The 24,953-nt window shown below is 39.9% G+C and overlaps 1 protein-coding gene across 2 annotated transcripts in view; it reads right to left on the bottom strand.

Annotated features, from left to right (window-relative positions):
* Positions 1–24,953, bottom strand: part of rxfp1 (relaxin family peptide receptor 1) — a 111,994-nt gene that overhangs the window by 17,501 nt on the left and 69,540 nt on the right. For both annotated transcript variants that reach the window (XM_085789144.1, XM_085789143.1), the window contains exons 5-11: positions 23,160–23,231; positions 21,788–21,859; positions 8,559–8,630; positions 8,214–8,285; positions 7,960–8,028; positions 7,729–7,800; positions 7,462–7,533 (exon numbers count right to left, since the gene is read on the bottom strand). In XM_085789144.1, the coding sequence (XP_085645270.1) occupies positions 7,462–7,533; positions 7,729–7,800; positions 7,960–8,028; positions 8,214–8,285; positions 8,559–8,630; positions 21,788–21,859; positions 23,160–23,231 (501 nt within the window). The remainder of the gene's footprint in view (positions 1–7,461; positions 7,534–7,728; positions 7,801–7,959; positions 8,029–8,213; positions 8,286–8,558; positions 8,631–21,787; positions 21,860–23,159; positions 23,232–24,953) is intronic.

The following is a 24,953-nucleotide window of genomic DNA, read 5'->3' as shown; positions in this document are numbered from 1 at the left end:
CCACGTCTCTCTCACTTCCCTCTCCTTGTTTACTTCCAATTATGTCCTCGTTCAGAAAAAACCCACAGTAGCAGCAGGTCATATCAATATGATCATTAGCCAACCATACTGTAGTATATGTTATTATCGATTTGTCATATTTCATTATCTTTCTCTCTATATATAAATATATAAATATCTCCTGCGATACTGACTTCAACCACATTTTTTCTGCCCTCAATATTACAGATAATGAGAAGTGTTATCCTATTTTTGTTATTCTTAGTGTTTCAGTCTCTCAACATGGTGGTATGTGAATGTGGTATGAATGAATGATGGTTTCTGTACGCGCTTTGGGTATCAGGTATAAATAGTAAAGCGCTAAATGTAAACCATTATTATTATTATTATTATTATTATTATTAATAATATCAACACCTACGTATATATTCTTTATCCTTTAACAATAAAACACGTCTATTTCTGTGAGAAAAACATTTGTTCATTACAAATGGTTTTATCTGGATTCTTGTAAAAACTTTAAAAGTAGAAGTAAGCGATCCGGTCATTTTGGCTAACTTCGTTAGTTAGCAGCCCCCGCCCTCGTCATGGATCTATTGGTCCTCGTCCCTACATCACCACATTCACGCGCATCCCTTGGCTGCACACACAGCCCTTCATGCCGTTCTCTCTCCTCATTGGATAAAGCTTGTAGGATACAAGGAAGTATACAGGTAACGCTTCCTTTTACAGTACGGTAATTACCAGGCAATTACCAGGTAATAAGATGTATTTACTAGGTAATAACCAGGTAATTAAATGCAATTACATTGTAATTACCAAGTACTTACTAGGTAATTACAAGGTAATTACCTAGTATTTACAGATATTTTTTCTGACTACTACCAGGTATTTACCCAATAATTTCCTGGTAGATACACAGTAATTGTATATTGTAGATTTTAAACCCGGTAGTTAAAAATATTTACCGGATATTTATCTGGTAAATACCAACAAATTACCTGTATTTACCCAATAATTACCAGGTAGATATCCTGCAATTGCATATTGTAGACTATAAACCCACTGAATGTGTCTATATGTGACTTTGTTAGGGTGATAATAACTTAGATATTTACCTGGTAATTACCAGGTATTTAATCAAAATGATCGCTACCTTACCTGGTAACTACCACTTATTTACGTGGTAGTTACCTGATATTTACCTGGTAAATATCAACTAGTTACCTAGTATTTACTAGAAATATACGGAAAACTACCAGGTATTTATCCAGGAATTATAGATTATGTATTACCAGTCAACCTGTGTAGTGACAGTGAGGGTATAACTTGCAACTATTTACCAAGTAATTACTTTCTAATTACCCAGTAGTTACAATTTACATTATCAGGTAAAACCTTATGAATTACCCTGTAAGGAAGGTGGAACTGTACTGTAAAAGGAAGTGTGGTTTGTTTCAATGATATTACCATGTACTTTCCTGGTAACTGTAGATTATAATCCTCTGCCCCCCATCAGGGTGTGTAATTTTGAACATGGTACCTGGCAAAAACTCCCATATCTACCTGATAATTATCAGGTAAATATCAGAGTTTTACAGAGTAGTTACCATGTAAGAAAAGTGGAATTGTACTGTAAAAGGAAGCGTGGTTTGTTTCAATGATATTACCATGTACTTTCCTGGTAACTGTAGATTATAATCCTCTGCCCCCCATCAGGGTGTGTAACATGGTACCTGGCAAAAACTCCCATATCTACCTGATAATTATCAGGTAAATATTGGAGTTTTACAGAGTAGTTACCCTGTAAGAAAGGTGGAATTGTACTGTAAAAGGAAGCGTGGTTTGTTTCAATGATATTACCACATACTTTCCTGGTAACTGTAGATTATAATCCTGTGTAGTTTTGAACATGGTACCTGGCAAAACCTCCCATACCTCCCTGATAATTATCAGGTAAATATCAGGGTGATATCAGAGTTTTACAGAGTTGTTACCATGTAAGAAAGGTGGAACTGTACTGTAAAAGGAAGCATGGATTGTTTCAATGATATTACCATGTACTTTCCTGGTAACTGTAGATTATAATCCTCTACCACCCATCAGGGTGTTTTGAACATGGTAGCCTACCTGGTAAAAACTCCAAGGTTGGGTTAGCCTAAATATTTCGACCCAACAGATTGGGCTGAGATTTGGACGACACCTTAATCACTCTCCAGCTTCAGAAAACAGTGTTTGGTAAGTAAACTTATAATTATTAGCCTACAGGTTTGGTAGTTTAATGTGGTAGCCAATTAGTGTTACTTAAAAACTTCACCTCACTCTGCGGCCAGGCATTTTTTCCCTGCTTGCTAACTTGCTAGCTAGCTAGTTATTTTCACCTGATAAGATAGTTTCCATCACAGCAGCAGCAGCAGCAGCAATTGTCAGGGCCGTGAGGGAAAGGAAATGACGGTAGCCTCCAGTCTTGTGTTTTAATTGACAGGAGGACCGTCGTGGTGAGTTGGGAGGTGGGTGTTAGCAGCGGATGCTAACTGCTAGCGCTAGTCGAAGTTAGCATCGAGCTAGCTCACCTTTCCTTTGCGATGCTGCTGCTGCTAAGAGGAAGAGACTTGCTACCAGCACTGGCTAACATCCAGGACATCTGGTGGTGCTAGTAGCCCTCCTACTCAGCTTCTGCTGCACATACCTGTCTATCAAAGTCTATGAGTGTAGGGTGAGTGTAGTTTTCTGTTAGCCGTGTGTGTGTGTATGTGCGCTCGAACTGTTTTGCTTTGTCGTTAGTGGAGGGAGGGGGGAGGGGGGGTGCGTAACGGACGTCACCATAGTGACTAGCAGCAGAGACGTTTTGCTAGCAGTGCTTGTTGGTGCTAGGTTGGAGTATAAGGTTTGCTATTTTGAGATTATTGTGGTCTTTCTTTTCTCTGCCCACTACAGAACCCAGTATGACTGGTGAGAAGTGCTGGCAAATGACATGGTGGTCTCCTCTCATGGACACTCAAGGCATGGTGAGTAGTTTGTGTGTTGCCCTGTCTAAAATTCATATTTAATTTCGACTTCTGGCTAAAAATCAAGGAATCCCTTATCCCAGAATTCATATAGGGCCCTGATTAAAAATTAATGGAATAAATAGATATTTTCGAAAACATTATAGAAAAAAAAAAAGTTCATGATTTGTTTCTACCACATGGGCATCAACAGGATGGGTATTTGAAGGGTTAAATGCAGAGATGCATAGTTTGTTGGCTGTGCACATACAGTATGGGCTACTGTACCCAGTGTACAGATTTTATATCTACCTGAGATGGCTGTTACATGTGCCTAAAGAAATGTGCTATGGGCTAAGACTCCAGATACAGTGTCTGATACAGCATTACCTGTAGAGATGAACCTAACCTGTTGTACAAACTAATTTTTGAATCTTGTTTTTTTTTTCTTTATTCTTCAGCCTGGAACAAACATGGTGCAGTACCTGGCGACCACAAGCAGTAGCACAGAATACCTGTATGTCCTCATGCTAGGGAGAAGCATCACTGGGATAGCCTTGGAGCACCCATCTCTGTTGGGTGGGGTGGGGTGTGGATAGGTTATAGTTTTTACTGATGTAATTTGCCAAAATGTGTAGACTGGACATGTGAAGAAGGCAAAAAGCTCTGCACTTTATGTTTTTCTTTTCATTTTCTTTTTTAATATGCAAGTTATTGTATGTTTAGCACTTAAAGGGATAGGCCAGCATTTTTTTCCCGTGTCTTGCCTCACTCCCGAGTCCATGACCAGCAGATAGACACCATCCTTTTGACTTTGCGTGCAGTAACAAGGCAGAGCCCCTATCGTCCGTAATTAGCTTTGCTTAAACGCTGTAAGGGTAGTGTTAGCCTGCCTCCTACCCGAGCCGAAATCAGAAGCTGATTTCATTTTAGCTCTAAACTCTGTAAATATATCACTTTATCGACATTTCAAACATTTTTATGTGAGAAAGGAGACGTTTAGATCAGCAATGTGTCGTTAATTTGTCAAAATACCAGCTGTGGTTTACAATTTTGTTAGGACAAATTCGGCGCTACTCAAGCTGCAGTGTGACCAACCAATCACCGGTTGCTCTTTACATACAGAAAACCATGACGATATAATTTGTGCTTTTGTTTTGAAATAGGAAGCTAACCTACCCTCGATGTAGCTAGCTTGAACCAAAATAACCGTCTCTGCTTGAACCCTCCGTTTTGACCGATCTGGTCCCGTTAGCAGCATTTGACCGCTCAAGATGCCTTACCAGAGAGTTTTGTCAGCTCTGAGACCAAGATCGGCCCGCCGGTTTCCGTTTAGAGTTGCTGAAGAGTTTCTCTGATGACTTTAGGTGGAGGCAGGCTAACACTACCCATACACTTCCAGTGTTTGAGCTAAGCTAATTAGTGACTTTAGGTGGAGGCAGGCTAACACTACCTATACACTTCCAGCGTTTGAGCTAAGCTAATTAGCGGTGCGCCAGCTCTGCCCGTATCTCCCTTGTTACTGCACGCACAGTTGAAAGGATGGTGTCTATCTGCCTGTCATGGACTCGGGAGTGAGACAAGACACACAAAAAAATGTTTGCGTATACCTTTAAGAGTATTGAAGTTACTCTCTTCAAGTTCACTGTTTTGCAGATTAAGAGGATTAAAGTTAGTCTCTTTGACAGATCACATGTTTTTGCGTATTTGTCACAGAGTGTAACAAAATGCATTGTATCTTTATGTAAAGGAAAGTACATGGTAATATCATTGAAACAAACCACGCTTCCTTTTACAGTACAATTCCACCTTTCTTACATGGTAACTTTTCTGTAAAACTCCGATATCACCCTGATATTTACCTGATAATTATCAGGGAGGTATGGGAGGTTTTGCCAGGTACCATGTTCAAAACTACAGAGGATTATAATCTACAGTTACCAGGAAAGTACATGGTAATATCATTGAAACAAACCACGCTTCCTTTTACAGTACAATTCCACCTTTCTTACAGGGTAACTACTCTGTAAAACTCTGATATTTACCTGATAATTATCAGGGAGGTATGGGAGTTTTTGCCAGGTACCATGTTACACAGCCTGATGGGGGGCAGAGGATTATAATCTACAGTTACCAGGAAAGTACATGGTAATATCATTGAAACAAACCACGCTTCCTTTTACAGTACAATTCCACTTTTCTTACATGGTAACTACTCTGTAAAACTCTGATATTTACCTGATAATTATCAGGTAGATATGGGAGTTTTTGCCAGGTACCATGTTCAAAATTACACACCCTGATGGGGGGCAGAGGATTATAATCTACAGTTACCAGGAAAGTACATGGTAATATCATTGAAACAAACCACACTTCCTTTTACAGTACAGTTCCACCTTCCTTACAGGGTAATTCATAAGGTTTTACCTGATAATGTAAATTGTAACTACTGGGTAATTAGAAAGTAATTACTTGGTAAATAGTTGCAAGTTATACCCTCACTGTCACTACACAGGTTGACTGGTAATACATTATCTATAATTCCTGGATAAATACCTGGTAGTTTTCCGTATATTTCTAGTAAATACTAGTTTTTACTAGTTGATATTTACCAGGTAAATATCAGGTAACTACCACGTAAATAAGTGGTAGTTACCAGGTAAGGTAGCGATCATTTTGAGTAAATACCTGGTAATTACCAGGTAAATATCTAAGTTATTATCACCCTAACAAAGTCACGTATATACACATTCAGTGGTTTTATAGTCTACAATATGCAATTGCAGGATATCTACCTGGTAATTATTGGGTAAATACAGGTAATTTGTTGGTATTTACCAGATAAATATCCGGTAAATATTTTTAACTACCGGGTTTAAAATCTACAATATACAATTACTGTGTATCTACCAGGAAATTATTGGGTAAATACCTGGTAGTAGTCAGAAAAAATATCTGTAAATACTAGGTAATTACCTTGTAATTACCTAGTAAGTACTTGGTAATTACAATGTAATTGCATTTAATTACCTGGTTATTACCTAGTAAATACATCTTATTACCTGGTAATTGCCTGGTAATTACCGTACTGTAAAAGGAAGCGTTACCAGTATTACAAGAAGTTTTCTCCTCGGCTTACAGCAGAGCAGAGTAACTGACAGACCCGTGTTTCGGACCAAACACTCTATGTAAGTGATTGCTGTCGGAAGATATAACTATTTAAGACTTATATTAACACAAATATTCCGCTTAAGAATTCACAGTGTGAATGGAGTAAGTGAGCAAGAAAAAAAAAAGATCTTCAAAGCAAAATCCACTGAGCCAAAAAGGAAAAAAAATATAGATTTGTGAGGAGTTGAACAGAAGAACGGTCAAAAGGCACTAGGCTTTTAACAGCTACAAAAGTGATTGTTAAAACTCTGAGGAGCTTGGTCAGACAGTAAAGCACACAAAGTAAAAGAAGTACAGACTGGGGATTAAGAAAAGATCACAGCAAGAGAGTGTAATACTCCAGAGTCGATGACGATGACATCAAAGGTAAAAAGCAAAGATCTGCAGGCATCTCCCGCAGACCTACTGTATAGTCAGTCAGTTACATCAAGAGGAGCGATGTCCTTTGAAGTTCATTATAAAGAGAAGCACTGATGTTTAATAATAAAAAATATTAATTTGCTGTGGTTTACATGGCAGCTGAATGATGCACACTAACAATATTATCACAAGAGAGATCAAGAGAAAGGATCATGGACAGGTCATAACCACTGTGAATTAGGAAACGTTTTGTTTGTGAAATCTTATAACTGTCACTCAATAATTCTTCATTAATTTTGTTAATAAGTTTCAAATGAGTTCAGTCTGAAGGTTCATTGAAATCTGACATTTAGATTTTGCTGTTTCTTGAGTTCTGTTGGAAATTTGAGTGGAAAACTCAAGAGCTCTCAAGAAAAAACTGTGGGAGCAGACAATCAAGAGAAATTTCACCAAAGGTCCAACGTGACATTTTCACCTCACTGTGAACCAAAGGTAAGGAAGTCACCAAAATCAATATCAATCCCCCTAGCTCTAAAGTCTGGTCTAAAGTTTTTCAATAAATAAAGTTTTAGAGGAGCAGAAGAATGAGCTCAACCATCAACAAACCAAATGTCCAGCCCCGGGCTGAAAGTGACAACTAATGCTGTTCATTAACGACATGCATTTGTTCAGTGACGCCTAAATCCTACATGTGGATCCGTGTTGCTTGCAACTATAGCTATATATACGTAGCTATATTTATTCAGCATAAACTTACTGCATCTTGGTTTACATACATTATAAGCAAAGACTGTGAATGTTATAAATTTAAAGGAGAAATCAGACTTTTAAACTATCTCTCTGTCTTCAGTTCAGTTCTTCACATCAGCTTCTTTTGTAGGAACAATCCTGAAAGTTGGGATAGATTGAAGTTTATTAAATCGATGAAATGAAATGAACTTACAATTCTCCAAGCTTTTGGAGGACTGAGAAGGCTTGTTCGTGTATATGGCTGATCCTGTTTCGCTGTAAAACCCTGGAGAAATACGACAAAAAAAAACAAAAAAAACGAGAGATCCATTTTATTTTATGACTTAAAAAAAAAAAAAAATCCTGCCAGCACTGATTCCACGCACAGACCACTGGCTGCAAAATTCAAGTGAGACAAATTTATTTAAAAAAGCAGAAACTTTGCCTCAGACATAGATTATGTAAATGTATGTGTACTTACAGAACTGTCAGCATACTGCATGAGCAGAATGACATGTTTCCAATGGTTTCTATGTGATTTCCCTCCAAATCCCTGCAATAACATGTTACGAAATGCCACACACAGAGACCAAATACAGTCACACACACCCACACACCCACGCACACAGGCACACAGAGACAGAATTCATTCATCAAAAAGCATGTCAATTTTGTGACAAGACAGTTTCTGATCTCCTCACATTCTACTCACAGCCAGTTCAATCTTGGCATTTCCCGACAGATGTCGTCCAGCTTTGTCAAAGAGTTGTTCAACAGAACCCTGTCAATCAGAGACAGAGAGACACAAGAAAGAGACACAACTGTGATGTGGGAAGGTGGAGTGTGTTTTCCTCAAAGCAGGAGCATTCATTTAATCTAAACAGATCACAAAGGATCTTAATAGTGGTGCTTCTGATAATTTGAGAGGAGATCACAGAGAAAGAGATGAAGGAAACAAGGACTCACAGTAAAACCAGGGAGTTCAGTCCTGAAAAGGTCATGGAGGATATTTGATGGATATTGTTATTTTCTAGGATCCTACAAAAACAATCACAAGCAAAACAGGACATAATTTTTCAGCCTCATTTCCATTGATGAAGAATAAACTGCATCAGTAGCATTACCGGTACTGAATAACAATTATTATTATAATAACAAAAGAATTTATGAGGAAGGAAGAAAATAAAACTGAACCTGCTTTGTCGGTTAGAATTATTCGTGACCTTATCCAACTCGATCTGTCCTAATATCTACATAATATAAAGTATACTATATTAATATAACTTTTCTTTTGGTAGAAATTAAACTTACAGCCACTCCAGCTTGTGCAGGTCCTGGAACACGCCCGGCATCAAGACAATTATCTTGTTGTAGCTCAGGTATCTAAGAGAAGACAGGAGGAAGACCATGCTCTCTGTCAACAAGATACCTGTTGGTTATCATACACAGCTACTGTAAGTATTTCAACATTAAATTCACATAGATAAATAGTTGTTTAAGTGGTACAATCTCAATAAAACAAAATAACATCAACAACATTCAATCGTCATTGAAAACACCCTCATAGAAAATGTGGATCATTTCAAATACCTTGGACTGACAATAGACAATACATTCAGGTTTGATCGACACACACGGGACATTCAAAAGAAAAGCAATCCAAGACCAACAGCCATTCGCAAATTAAAAGGACTACAAGGTTCCCAAAGTGGGGAGGCCAGCAGGAATCAGGGACTACAGACCAGTAGCACTGTTCACTGCGGATTTTACATCTTAATCTGCCATGTTCAGAAGTAGCTACTCTGATGAAGAAAGAAGGAAGAAGGAAGAAGGAAGAAGGGAGAAGGGACAGGAAGATGAACACAGGGACCTGGTGGGGGCGTTCACGGACCAAAGAAATGATTATTGATCTTGGCAGGTCCGAGAGATCCTTGCGGCCGTGTGGGTGGACATTGAGTGGGTTCATGGAATGAGAGTAAAGCACGATGGAGCAGACATGGAGGAAAGGGAAGACACCGCACTCCAGGTGTACCAGGGGGAGTGGCTAATAAAGGCCTCTGTGAGTAGGTGCAACTAAATTCTATTCAGAAAGCAATTTCATTGAGTGGGTTCAGTCATACAAGTACCCTGGAGTACACCTTGATGACAGGTTGGATTGGTCTGTATACACACAAATGCTGTGTACAAAAAGATACAAAGCAGGCTCTTCTTTGTGAGAAGGTTCAGGTCCTTTCTTTTTTCCTTTTTGCTCAGGTTCTTTGACATCTGTAATGTATTATGCTGCGCATATCGGTCCATCATTGCAAGTGTTATATTCTTTACCACTGATGGGAGGGGGAGTGGAGCCCCTGAACAGGAGACCCTAAACACCCTCTACACAAGACTCTCACAGGTCAGAGGAAATCCTTCATTCCTGCTGCCATTACTGTAAGAAGATGGATTGACAGATATGTCAATGCGAAAATATCACATTGGTGTGTAACTGTTTGACATTTCTCTCCTAAACCACAAGTATTAACCTGGAGTCATAAGCGCTTCCATTCCTCTGGAAACGTATATAGTTTCTCCACCTCGCTGCAGGGATTTGCTTCCATTCAGCCATAAGAGCATTAGTAAAGCCAGGCACTGATGCAGGAAGATAAATCCTCGCACACAGTTGGTATTTAGAGTCATCCCAAAGGTGTAGAAATGGAAGAAGTAGGCCTGAATGATTAATCGTTTTTTATATCTAAATAGAGAAGACTAACTTAAATAATTAACAGGATGTAGTGTGAAGTGTTGACTCTACTTAGTGTCATGAGATCCTGCGGTTTATAAATAAAACGCTCTATACTACATGATGTATTTGAATATAAATAGCCTTAGTAGTTTTAAACACACAGTCAAGAGTTCCTATAGTAATAATGAATGTGTTCTTAAACATATTCAGCTCAAAGTTGAGGTGAGATGCTCTGTGCCCGTCAGTCAAGTCAACACAGATTACTTTTTAATTTGCTTTGTCTCTCTCCACAGGGCCAGATGTCAAGTTGAGATAGGAGAGTCTTGAACAAACTGTCACACAAAGTCATTAAGGCGTAAGTAGAGATTTATCATTTTCCTTAAAGGAGATATCTGTACGTCTCCTCTGCTGCTGAACCCAGTTTCTTACAGGTGCATTCACAGCCAGGAGAGGTGGTAATAATAAACCCCCTGAACAATGAGATTAGAGGGTGCAGTGACTTGCTATCTGAAATGGACAACATGGGCCAGGGCAAGGTGGTTAGTGTGTGTTAGATAATGTGCTAAAGAAAAGCCGTGATAGCTTTGCTGCTGCTGTCCACCTCTGCAGACAGCTCACAATATTTACCCTGAGTAAGAGCAGCAATAGAAAAACTTACAAAAACTTCTTTAACTAAAACTAAGAGACTCAAACCAAACAAGAAAGACAGTTTCAAAGTAGGTAGGTCCACTGTGTTTTTGATGAAATGCAGTAATGTAATAGTCTACTTCTAAATTCTGTTATTATCTGTTCATTTAATGCTGCTATAGTCAATACATGTAGTTACAGTGAAGTGTATTAATATGGGAGTTTCTCTTATTTTTATGGAGTTATTTTTGTCTCATAAATACCTGTAAACGCACAGAGGGTGATCTACAACTGTTCCTTGGTTTGCACACGTGTTTTGCTATCCACAAATACAAATGTCTAATTTGTATTTTGGTTTTTACAAATAAATGTGTATTTGTAAATATATTGGGTATTTGTAAATGTATAATTTGCCATTTATAAAAACAAAAAAGCCATTTGTAAAACCGAAAATTCTGTTTGTGAAGTGTGACTCTGCATTTGTGGATCACCAATCACACACACACATCTCTTTCCTCAATGACGTATTTCTGAGACAATCCTGTCGAGATTGACACAGATCCACAAACTCACAGCTGCTGATTCACAAAGGGCCGCTCTCCTCACCAGGAGGGGCAGTGGTGGCGAGTAGCTGAATTAAAGGGATTATCTCGAGAAATTATTTTAATTCCCACTGTTAATGCGTCACTTTATTAAGTTTTAATACCTTTTCATGCGATAAAGTAACTGTTTAGATCCCCAATATGCGGTTAGTTTATCCAAATGACGCCTGTTTGGAAGTTTGCTCCGTCGTTCGCGGTGGTAGCCTAGTTAGCAGCTAACTGGGCTACCACCGGACGAGCGGTCTATCACAGAGGCTACAGCCGGGCTGCTGTGGTTTTCGGCTGGCTAACCTCCGCTGTCATCCCGGTCTCCCCCGACTCGTTTTTTCCCCCGGAATGACGACGCTGGTTAGCCAGCCCACAGCAGCAGCCGATCTGATTCGATGTTTAGATGTTATACTGTTTAGATCCCCAATATGTGGTTATTTTTATCCAAATGACACCTGTTTGGAAGTTTGCTCCGCCGTTCGCGGAGCAGTGAAGCTCCACCTGTGGAGCAGCTAACTAGGCTACCACCGGACGAGCGGTCTATCACAGAGGCTACAGCCGGGCTGCTGTGGTGGTCGGCCGGCTAAGCCACGGCGTCTTCTCGGGGGAGAAAACGAGCACTTCAGTAAACCGGTTGCTGCCTCTGGATGAGCAGATCATCACAGAGGCTACAGCCGGGCTACTGTGGTGGTCGGCCGGCTAAGCCGCGGCGTCATTCCAGGGGAGAAACCAAGCCCCAACCCGGTTGCTGCCTCTGGATGAGCGGATCATCACAGAGGAAGCCGGTACATATTCTCAAGGAGGTTAAATCGAAAGCAACTGGACTTAGTTATTTGTCTAGGAAGACGTTTCACCTCTCATCCAAGAGGCTTCATCAGTTCATGTAGCATCTGACCAGGCTGGGACTGCGAACTCCTTTGAAATCACAGAGGAAGCAGCCGGACTGCTGTGGTGGTCGGCCGGCTAAGCCGCGGTCTCCTCCCAGGGGAGAAAACGACCTGCATTGTTAATGTCAACTGACTGACCGTTTCATATTTATTGATGTAGCGGTGGTGTATAGGCCTAGCCTGACAAGCCAGACTATATCACTAAAATGTATAGTCTGGAAATGACCGGTAGACCTCGGCTCAATCCAGGGGGCGGGATGAAGGCTGTCTTTCAAACTGCCTCTGCACGCAATAGGGTAGCGCTACGACCAATCAGAGCAAAGAGCAGGATGTTGTTAGCCTGACAAGCCAATTAAAATGTATGTCGCCATCGCGTTAAGCCCGCCCAACGACTCTCTAAACAGATAGAACGCTGTGATTGGTGAACACAATCGGTGTTCGAGACTCAAAAAGTTCCTATGGCTCGTTTCTAGACCCACCTACGGAGCAAATATTTTTGCTGCCGCTAGGGTGCGTCTAGATTTCTAGGCTAGTATAGCCCATCATAGACTAAATAGTTTTGTTTGTTGATAGCCTACACCAGGGGTTCCCAAACTTTTCCATGCCAAGGCCCCCCAACCAGCATTATAATGTATTTTCTTACTTTCATTCACTTTTCAATAGGCTATATATTTGTTTAATATAAGAATCTTATGAAACATATTGTTAATTAATATCAATAGGCACAGGCAAAATAACAGTATAAAGCTCATTGTGCAATAGTTCAATTTCAGCAAGAACTGAACATTAAACTTCATATTGCAGAACTGTGTTGTTAGTTTGGTGTAATTGAGTGAAAAAAATCCTTTAGAAATCATCATAATATTTTAATGATCTGAGGACAAGGCACATTGCACTAATACAAAGGGAAGCTTAGAGAAAGTGTTGTGTTCAGCTCTCCTTGGTAAAGATATGGTAATACGAGTCTGGCGCTGACATTGAGCTGGCATTCAACAGCTGAAGCACTCTGGCCTCTCACTGAACATTGTTTTCATTTTAATGGACTAAATACAACACTTAAAGGTGCAGTGTGTAAAATGTGGGGAAAACTGTGATATCTACTGTAGCGTTCAGATTCTAGATCGCAACGCTCGCTTGCTCACTTGCACTCACCCCTCCTGACGTGGCCTCCAAGGACAAAAAAAATTTGGGTAACGCTTCCTTTTACAGTACGGTAATTACAGGTAATAAGATGTATTTACTAGGTAATAACCAGGTAATTAAATGCAGTACTTACTAGGTAATTACAAGGTATTTACGGATATTTTTCCTGACTACTACCAGGTATTTACCCAATAATTTCCTGGTAGATACACAGTAATTGTATATTGTAGATTTTAAACCCGGTAGTTAAAAAATATTTACCTGATATTTATCTGGTAAATACCAACAAGTTACCTGGTATTTACCCAATAATTACCAGGTAGATATCCTGCAATTGCATATTGTAGACTATAAACCCACTGAATGTGTCTATACGTGACTTTGTTAGGGTGATAATAACTTAGATATTTACCTGGTAATTACCAGGTATTTACTCAAAATGATCGCTACCTTACCTGGTAACTACCACTTATTTACGTGGTAGTTACCTGATATTTACCTGGTAAATATCAACTACTTACCTAGTATTTAGCTACTAGAAATATACGGAAAACTACCAGGTATTTATCCAGGAATTATAGATTATGTATTACCAGTCAACCTGTGTAGTCACAGTGAGGGTATAACTTGCAACTATTTACCAAGTAATTACTTTCTAATTACCCAGTAGTTACAATTTACATTATCAGGTAAAACCTTATGAATTACCCTGTAAGGAAGGTGGAACTGTACTGTAAAAGGAAGCGTGGTTTGTTTCAATGATATTACCATGTACTTTCCTGTAACTGTAGGTTATAATCCTCTGCCCCCCATCAGGGTGTGTAATTTTGAACATGGTACCGGGTAAAAAACTCCCATATCTACCTGATAATTAACAGGTAAATATCAGAGTTTTACAGAGTAGTTACCATGTAAGAAAAGTGGAATTGTACTGTAAAAGGAAGCGTGGTTTGTTTCAATGATATTACCATGTACTTTCCTGGTAACTGTAGATTATAATCCTGTGTCGTTTTGAACATGGTACCAGGCAAAAACTCCCATATCTACCTGATAATTATCAGGTAAATATCAGGGTGATATCGGAGTTTTACAGAGTAGTTACCATGTAAGAAAGGTGGAATTGTAGTGTAAAAGGAAGCATGGTTTGTTTCAATGATATTACCATGTACTTTCCTGGTAACTGTAGATTATAATCCTCTACCACCCATCAGGGTGTTTTGAACATGGTACCTGGTAAAAACTCCAAGGTTGGGTTAGCCTAAATATTTCGACCCAACAGATTGGGCTGAGATTTGGACGACACCTTAATCACTCTCCAGCTTCAGAAAACAGTGTTTGGTAAGTAAACTTATAATTATTAGCCTACAGGTTTGGTAGTTTAATGTGGTAGCCAATTAGTGTTACTTTAAAAACTTCACCTCACTCTGCGGCCAGGCATTGTTTCCTCGTGTTGCTTGCTTGCTAACTTGCTAGCTAGCTAGTTATTTTCACCTGATAAGATAGTTTCCAGCACAGCAGCAGCAGCATCAATTGTCAGGGCCGTGAAGGAAAGGAAATGACGGTAGCCTCCTTGTGGGGAAGTGGGTGCATAGACTGTAAAAAAAAAGAGTGGGTGTTAGCAGCGGATGCTAACTGCTAGCGCTAGTCGAAGTTAGCATCGAGCTAGCTCACCTTTCCTTTGCGATGCTGCTGCTGCTGCTAAGAGGAAGAGACTTGCTACCAGCACTGGCTAACATCCAGGACAGTGTTTTTCAACCTTTTTTGAGCCACGGCACACTTTGTTCATTAAAAAAATCCCGCGGCACACCACTAACCAAAAATGTTAGAAAATGACACAGTGCAGCCTAATGCAGTAAATATAATACAAATTTTGTCTCTTACACTGTAGTTAGTTTGTTCTGACTCAGTAATGGTCATTGTGCAGGCTTCTGCCACTACACTCATTGACATAAAAAAGTCCTAGACAGTCACTATTGCAGACACAGCTCAACAAAGCCTTTTTTTCTAGCTGTCAATCAACTCATGGAAGCTTGTCAACACGTGCACACTTCCACTCGTGCCTTCAGCCATATTTCACAGCAAACATTAAACTTATGTTGTGCACTCCCTGTGATAGAAAGTCAGAACAAACTGAGTGCAACCTGCAACACGTGCTTCACTCTGCCTGGTCGCACATCTCGCGCTGTGGAGCGCAGTGCATGCAGCTGCAGCGCTTCAAATCGGTTCAGTTCTATTTTTCATGCGAGCCGTGAGCCCCGAGAGCACCGTCTGTCAAGCTGGGTAGACCAGATCAGGTCGTACCAGACAGGAAGTCGGGCACAGAAAAGGCGAGAGAATCCGGTCAATTTTCAAAATAAAAGAATTAAATGATGATTAATTAAGTTGTTGCTCGTCCCCGTCTATATTTGACCGTTGCGTCTGCACACGAGACACACACACATGTTTACGTGTGTGTGTGGAAAACAGAGTGAATACGAATAAGGACGGTGCCCCTAAAATCAAAAGGAGGGGCTTAGCCGGCTCCCCCGTCACTCACCTGCAGCTGCACAGACGAGGAGCGCTCCGCTGTTCTGGCGTGGATGAGCCGCAGCACAGCGGGAGCAGCGCGCGTGTGTTATAAAAATAAAAAACAAACAAAATTAGACTGGCCGGTCGGCACGAGCCTATAGTCACAGACACTCAGTGGAGTGCTGAATCTCACTCGTTAACGGTTATAATCGCCTGAGCGTCGGTTATCGGTCAGAAAAAAAAAAATCAAAATGTGCATCACTAGTTTGAATCAATTAAGTAAATTTGGTAATTTTCCACGGCACACCTGGCGAAAGCTCACGGCACACTAGTGTGCCGCGGCACAGTGGTTGAAAATCACTGATCCAGGACATCTGGTGGTGCTAGTAGCCCTCCTACTCTGCTTCTGCTGCACATAGCTTATCTATCAAAGTCTATGAGTGTAGGGTGAGTGTAGTTTTCTGTTAGCCGTGTGTGTGTATGTGCGCTCGAACTGTTTTGCTTTGTCGTTAGTGGAGGGAGGGGGGAGGGGGGGTGCGTAACGGACGTCACCATAGTGACTAGCAGCAGAGACGTTTTGCTCGCAGTGCTTGTTGGTGCTAGGTTGGAGTATTTGGGTTTGCTTATTTTGAGATTATTGTGGTCTTTCTTTTCTCTGCCCACTACAGAACCCAGTATAACTGGTGAGAAGTGCTGGCAAATGACATTGTGGTCTCCTCTCATGGACACTCAAGGCATGGTGAGTATATGTTTGTGTGTTGCCCTGTCTAAAATGCATATTTGATTTCAACTTCTGGCTAAAAATCAAGGAATCCCTCATCCCAGAATTCATATAGGGCCCTGATTAAAAATTAATGGAATAAATAGATATTTTCGAAAACATTATAGAAAAAAAATATATAGGCTAGTTCATGATTTGTTTCTACCACATGGGCATCAACAGGATGGGTATTTGAAGGGTTAAATGCAGAGGTGTTTGTTGGCTGTGCACATACAGTATGGGCTACTGTACCCAGTGTACAGATTTTATATCTACCTGAGATGGCTGTTACATGTGCCTAAAGTAAGGTGACCAGATTTCCGAAATGAAAATCGGGGACATTTTCAGCGCGGTGGTCAAAATTCAAATGTTATCATTATGAAATTAATAACAGGGGCAATTACATGTTAATGTATTTGACAAAGCAAATGAGTAGCCAATAAGAAGTTACCCATAACCCTTCCAACCTCTCAGTCACTTCTGGCTACCAGTTCAACAGCATCAGCAAAACCAACAAAAACAACAACAACAAAACAGAAGCCAGTGCTGAAAGAGGCTTCTGCACCAAACAAACACTATCACACTCCTGGATGGATTCTTAGCTCAGTGTTTTTCAACCTTTTTTGAGCCATGGCACATATTCATTAAAAAAATCCCGTGGCACACCAACCAAAAATGTTACAAAATGACAGTGCAGCCTAATACAGTAAATATAGCCTAATACAAATATTGTCTCTTACAGTGTAGTTAGTTTATTCTGACTCAGTAATGGTCATTGCTAAGGCCAGGTCATTGTGCAGGCCTCTGCCACTACCCACTGACATAAAAGAGTCCTATTTTATTAGCCAACTCTGCCAGACAGTCACTATTGCAGACACAGATGCTCAACAAAGCCAAATTATTTTTAGGAGCTAAATAATATTTGTTTGGACACAAACTTAACTGATAACAATAACTTGTATTCTGATTTTACTCTGATTCTTCTTCTTATTAGGCTATTATGTTTTTTTTAATTTTTTTTTATTTTATGTCAATCAACTCATGGGAGCTTGTCAACACGTGCACACTTCCACTCGTGCCTTCAGCCATATTTCACAGCAAAGTGTTACATGAGAGGATTTACACTTATGCTGTGCACTCCCTGTGATAGAAAGTCAGAACAAACTCTGAGTGCAACCTGCAACGCGTACGGTGCCCCTAAAATAAAAAGGAGGGGCTCTCCAGTCGGCTCCCCCGTCATTCACCTGCAGCTGCACAGACGAGCAGAGGAGCAGAGGAGCGCTCTGCTGTCTGATGCCGCAGCACAGCGGTAACAGCGCGTGTGTTTTATTTAAAAAAAAAAAAAAAAGCAAACAAAAAGAGACCGCAGCCGGTCGGTACAAGCCATTTATCGCGCACGTAACGTCAGCACGCTAGTTATACTGGTTTAACCCTATGGTTTAACCATAATAACTGGAGTTTGTATCCATACGCAACTTTGTTTCTCCCCCATTCAAATCGGGGACATTTTCGGGGACAGCTTTAACCGGGGACAGGTCGGCCAAATCGGGGACTGTCCCCGAAAATCCGGGACGTCTGGTCACCCTAGCCTAAAGAAATGTGCTATGGGCTAAGACTCCAGATACAGTGTCTGATACAGCATTACCTGTAGAGATGAACCTAACCTGTTGTACAAACTAATTTTTGAATCTTGTTTTTTTTTTCTTTATTCTTCAGCCTGGAACAAACATGGTGCAGTACCTGGCGACCACAAGCAGTAGCACAGAATACCTGTATGTCCTCATGCTAGGGAGAAGCATCACTGGGATAGCCTTGGAGCACCCATCTCTGTTGGGTGGGGTGGGGTGTGGATAGGTTATAGTTTTTACTGATGTAATTTGCCAAAATGTGTAGACTGGACATGTGAAGAAGGCAAAAAGCTCTGCACTTTGTGTTTTTCTTTTCATTTTCTTTTTTAATATGCATGTTACTGTATGTTTAGCACTTAAAGGGATAGGCCAACATTTTTTCCCCGTGTCTTGCCTCACTCCCGAGTCCATGACCAGCAGATAGACACCATCCTTTTGATTTTGCGTGCAGTAACAAGGCAGAGCCCCTATCGTCCGTAATTAGCTGTGCTTAAACGCTGTAAGTGTATGGGTAGTGTTAGCCTGCCTCCTACCTGAGCCGAAATCAGCAGTCAGAAGCTGATTTCATTTTAGCAATAAACTCTGTAAATATAGCCTATCACTTTATCGACATTTCAAACATTTTTAGGTGAGAAAGGAGACGTTTGGATCAGCAGTGTGTCGTTAATTTGTCAAAATATCAGATGTGGTTTACAATTTTGTTAGGACAAATTTGGCGCTACTCAAACTGCGGTGTGACCAACCAATCACTGGTTGCTCTTTACATACAGAAAACCATGACGATATAATTTGTGCTTTTGTTTTGAAATAGGAAGCTAACCTACCCTCGATGTAGCTCGCTTGAACCAAAATAACCGTCTCTGCTTGAACCCTCCGTTTTGACCGATCTCGTCTTGTTAACGGCATTTGACCGCTCAAGATGTCTTACCAGAGAGTTTTGTCAGCTCTGAGACGAAGATCAGCCCGCCGGTTTCCGTTTAGAGTTGCTGAAGAGTTTCTCTGATGACTTTAGGTGGAGGCAGGCTAACACTACCCATACACTTCCAGTGTTTGAGCTAAGCTAATTAGCGGTGCGCCAGCTCTGCCCGTATCTCCCTTGTTACTGCACGCACAGTTGAAAGGATGGTGTCTATCTGCCTGTCATGGACTCGGGAGTGAGACAAGACACACAAAAAAATGTTTGCGTATACCTTTAAGAGTATTGAAGTTACTCTCTTCAAGTTCACTGTTTTGCAGATTAAGAGGATTAAAGTTAGTCTCTTTGACAGTTCACATGTTTTTGCGTATTTGTCACAGAGTGTAACAAAATGCATTGTATCTTTATGTAAAGGAAAGTACATGGTAATATCATTGAAACAAACCACGCTTCCTTTTACAGTACAATTCCACCTTTCTTACATGGTAACTACTCTGTAAAACTCTGATATTTACCTGATAATTATCAGGTAGATATGGGAGTTTTTGCCAGGTACCATGTTCAAAACTACACAGGATTATAATCTACAGTTACCAGGAAAGTACATGGTAATATCATTGAAACAAACCATGCTTCCTTTTACAGTACAATTCCACCTTTCTTACATGGTAACTACTCTGTAAAACTCCGATATCACCCTGATATTTACCTGATAATTATCAGGTAGATATGGGAGTTTTTGCCTGGTACCATGTTCAAAACGACACAGGATTATAATCTACAGTTACCAGGAAAGTACATGGTAATATCATTGAAACAAACCACGCTTCCTTTTACAGTACAATTCCACTTTTCTTACATGGTAACTACTCTGTAAAACTCTGATATTTACCTGTTAATTATCAGGTAGATATGGGAGTTTTTTACCAGGTACCATGTTCAAAATTACACACCCTGATGGGGGGCAGAGGATTATAACCTACAGTTACAGGAAAGTACATGGTAATATCATTGAAACAAACCACGCTTCCTTTTACAGTACAGTTCCACCTTCCTTACAGGGTAATTCATAAGGTTTTACCTGATAATGTAAATTGTAACTACTGGGTAATTAGAAAGTAATTACTTGGTAAATAGTTGCAAGTTATACCCTCACTGTGACTACACAGGTTGACTGGTAATACATAATCTATAATTCCTGGATAAATACCTGGTAGTTTTCCGTATATTTCTAGTAGCTAAATACTAGGTAAGTAGTTGATATTTACAGGTAAATATCAGGTAACTACCACGTAAATAAGTGGTAGTTACCAGGTAAGGTAGCGATCATTTTGAGTAAATACCTGGTAATTACCAGGTAAATATCTAAGTTATTATCACCCTAACAAAGTCACGTATAGACACATTCAGTGGGTTTATAGTCTACAATATGCAATTGCAGGATATCTACCTGGTAATTATTGGGTAAATACCAGGTAACTTGTTGGTATTTATCAGATAAATATCAGGTAAATATTTTTTAACTACCGGGTTTAAAATCTACAATATACAATTACTGTGTATCTACCAGGAAATTATTGGGTAAATACCTGGTAGTAGTCAGAAAAAATATCTGTAAAACTGGGTAATTACCTTGTAATTACCTAGTAAGTACTTGTAATTACAATGTAATTGCATTTAATTACCTGGTAATTACCGTACTGTAAAAGGAAGCGTTACCAAAATGTGTTTACCACGACGATACGATATGATACGATACGATACGATACGATAAGATACGATACGATACGATACGATACGATACGATACGATACGATACGATACGATAGATAAACTTTATTGTCCCATTTAGGGAAATTTGTCCTGGACACTGTAGCTGTGCCATAAAAGAGAACACAGTTACAAAAAAACAATATACCTCAGCCATATCAACCCAGCAAACTCAAGACATAATAGCATTGCACATATCCCATAACATAGCACATATATATATCTAAACCATTTTACGATATGCTGTTTCCTACTCCTTCTTTGGTGGTTTATTTATGAACGTAAAATGTGCTCTCTGGCTGGCTGGATTTTCCATTACAAACATGACGGTGCAAAATGGCGACACTCAAAAGAATATTTATAAGGCTATGAAAACTAAACAAATTTTATTTTATAGCGATTATACACTTACACAAATATATTCATGGGTAGTATATTCAAATTTTACCACTAAACCCAGCCAATTATTACAAACTGGACCTTTAAGCGAAAGACAGAAATTGGCTGCTTATTACAGCAAACAGTAACATAGTTATAAACAGACTCTGCTGTGTTGCTGCTGAGTTCTATAATAACCAAAATCAACAAAACACACACACACACACACACACACACACACACACACACACACACACACACACACACACACACACACACACACACACACACACACACACACACACACACACACACAGTAAGTAGGTCTAGGTTGGTGGAGGTTGAGTTTGGTGAATCAGCAGTAATAATAAAAGTGCCAGGTTGTGATGTTCATGTTTCATGAATGTGTTTGGCCAAATGAATCATTCACTGAGCTGTGAATGAGCCTGTGACTTTGAGGCATGAATGAAGCAGCTGATTATCACCGTTTAACCCCAGTGCAGCCAAAGTAGTGCTAACTAAGACTTTGTGCACATAGAGGTACGACCCACATGACTGTTTGCCCTGTCACAGAACAGTAGGTGTTAGAAATGTTAGAAAAATGAACAACTCACAGTCTTGTTAGGTTATAGAGGCCTCTGAATGCATCTGGACTCACATCTCGGATCCTGTTGTGCTGAAGGTATCTATGTAAAAAAAAAACCCAAAAAACAAAACAAAACAGTTAGTAATTCTTTTGAACGGGGAAAAAACATTTCTGCAACCTATTAGCCTAGTAATTCAATTAAGAAACATGGCTGCACAATGGTTTGTGTACATGAAAAACAAATAGAGGATATTGGACCAGCTGAGGAAAATGAGGTTGTGGTATCTATTTAATACCCGGCATCGTCTTTAGTATTGCACTCACTGCTCAACAAAGCTCAGATGACAGCTGTGTTTTGTCCCTTAGTGTATTTTACACACCTGGTTATTCATCTGGATGTTTGTTTATGCATATTTCTGGGAGGTTTTCAATGCGTTCAAACTGTCAATCTGAGCGGCGACTGAAGTCTGACACTACGGCTGCCAATCGGTTCCTGGCAGAGGATCAGACCTACTCTGCTGCCGACACAGCCAGGGCCACTGTGTGAGACTGATAAACAACATAAGATAGAAATGAATGGATCTGTATGCAGAACCAATCAATCACTTGTCAGCGGTCCTAGAAGTCCTCTTAGCCTTATACATATCAGCTTTGTAGTTACAAAACTCGTTTGTTGTATTTGTCACTCAGAGCTTGTTCTTCTCGGCTCTTGAGTATGATGACAGTATTATGCTCTACTGAATGAACAGTGGAGATCCTAATATGTTATTATACTCATGCATTACATCATGATGGACTAATATCAGCTCATTTATGTTTAACATATAGAACAGCGAAAACATAATGGAGGTGGAATCACAGAGACAAAACAACAGCAAATAGTAAAAAGGGGAAATATATGATGATGAAGAATAGCCTGTGCAGTTGATTAAAGGGATAGTAGCATTTTTTTAAAGTGGGGTTGTATGATCTACAAATAGCCCCTAAGTACTTTAATTGCAGTAGAAGACTCTCTACACTCCTCCCGTTAGCAACGCCAGCCCATAGCCCTGCCCAGAGATTTACAACATACATTGTTGTGAATGGACCCAAAGAAATGGCCTATTTTCGTGGCCTAAAAGAGGTTTTACCTGAAAAAAAAATACACAGTTCCATTGTTCACTATTATACAATTTTTTCCAGCCCCTGAAAGTGCAGGAAAAATGCAGTTTTTATTTGGACCTAACCAACTCACGTATCCCTCCGGCCCAGGGTTAGCGCCCGCCGATCAGCAGTTGGTTAGGTCCAAATAAAAACTGTGTTTTTCCTGCATAGGGGCTATTTGTAGATCATACAAACCCACTTTAAAAAAATGCTACTATCCCTTTAACATATACATACATAATTCATGCCAAACTCACAGTTTTTGTAAGCTCTGATACTGAAAGAAGGTGTGTCCTCTCAGTTTCTGGAGCCGGTTTCTTTGTAGAGACCTGAGGGATGGACAGAGGCTCAAAATCAGAATAATTAACGACACCATGAACAAAGCTCGTCACGATTCAGAAGAAAAGACAACAGTATTTTAAAAGTTCACTAGTCCATTTGCTCAGACTGTCATGGCCTCTATGAGTGTGGGTGCACAGAAAAAAAAAAAACTAGAAAGAGAAAATTTATTGAATTCCTTAATCTCATTTTCAGATCTCGGTGTTTTTCCACTTTCTGTCATGTCGATATCCTGTCAATAAAAACACAACAAAGAATTCAAAAATATAAAAAACAAAAATGACTGTGTCTATAACCAGGACATTAAATCCATAAACATAACAAACCGTGGCCTGTAAATTTGTTTTTTATCATCTCGATGTGATCTGTTGATTCCAAAGCTTTTAACGGATTAACTGGTGATTAGAGGCTCACCCACACACTCTCTCACACACAGTCAAATCAAGCTGTTATTGGAAGTGGTCAGTTTTTGGGACGGTGATGAAGATCGTCTTCTTGTTGACACTGTCTCTTCGGGGCTCGCTGTTCTCAAACACAATCACTCCAGGACAGTGTATTTCATGGCCCACTAACACTCTGAGACACACTCTGGTGCATTCCTGCAAACAAACAAGCTTATTTACCAAAACGACCTGAAGCTCAGGGACATTTCTTATCTTAAGTCTCTCTTCCTTTTTGTCCATTTCTAGTTTGCCTTAAGTATTCTGTGTTAGCTGCATGTTGAAAGATTTGATCATTAGCCTTGCAAATACAATGATTAGTTGATTAGTTGTTATAGTTTAAATGTTATGACTCATAATTGGATCATCTTGTATGGGTGTTTTTGTTGCAAAAGTGTTCAATATCTGAGAGCATGCCGCTCATTCTCATCTTAGTTATATATTTGCCTTCTGGACTAAACAAGAGATGTAAAGACATCAACTTGGACTGTGAAAAATATAAACAGGCATTTTCACACGCAAACACATGATTTTGAAAATAATAGGCTGATAATGAAAATCATACTGAGTGCATATTACAGCTCCCAGTGGCTGGTGTTACACTGCTTGATGCAACACAGCAGAGTGACACTGGACAGAATCCTGCAGAAAGAACCTGAGGCTGTCGAGGCGAGGACGTTTTCCTAACAGCAGCTGAGCCTTAATAGGTTTCTGTACTGTCAGTCTGACTCAAGAGCCCCGTTGTGTGTTATACCGAACACTCGCGTTGAATGCATTTCATTTTCAAAGCAGCTTTTTAATGGCACTTTTAAAATCTACACAGTTCTTTTATCTGACTAGAACTGAGTGATGTCACACGACACAATGGTGAACATGCACGTGCACAGACCCCAAAACACCATTTTATTTACCTGAAGTACTCTGATTAGCAAACTGTGCATGCAGGCTAGATGGAAGAACCATCTGGTTTGTCTGGTTGTCTGCTCAACACCAGCTAAAGGTTTGCTATTATATTTCCACATAGACACACCATTTCACGCTGCCTGTTCCTAACTCCCACTTATCCTGAAAGAAAAGTTTTACAGTGTCATCCCTTCCACGATATATTTGTACAAAGGTTACAGTACCATGAACAGAAAAAGCCGCTAACTGGCAACGCTTCACTCATACTAAATTGAAACCCCCCACAGCATTAAGTGTTTGCAGAAGAAACAATTACTGCTGTTAATTCTGCTGCAATTTTTGAATGTTTCATGCTTTGTAAATTGTGTT

This window comes from Trachurus japonicus, chromosome 10 (genome assembly GCF_045865225.1).
Source record: "Trachurus japonicus isolate A0001 chromosome 10, Traja_1.0".
Lineage (NCBI taxonomy): Eukaryota > Metazoa > Chordata > Actinopteri > Carangiformes > Carangidae > Trachurus > Trachurus japonicus.
The sequence above is the reverse complement of the archived record's forward strand: the minus strand, read 5'-3'. Positions and strand labels throughout refer to the sequence as shown.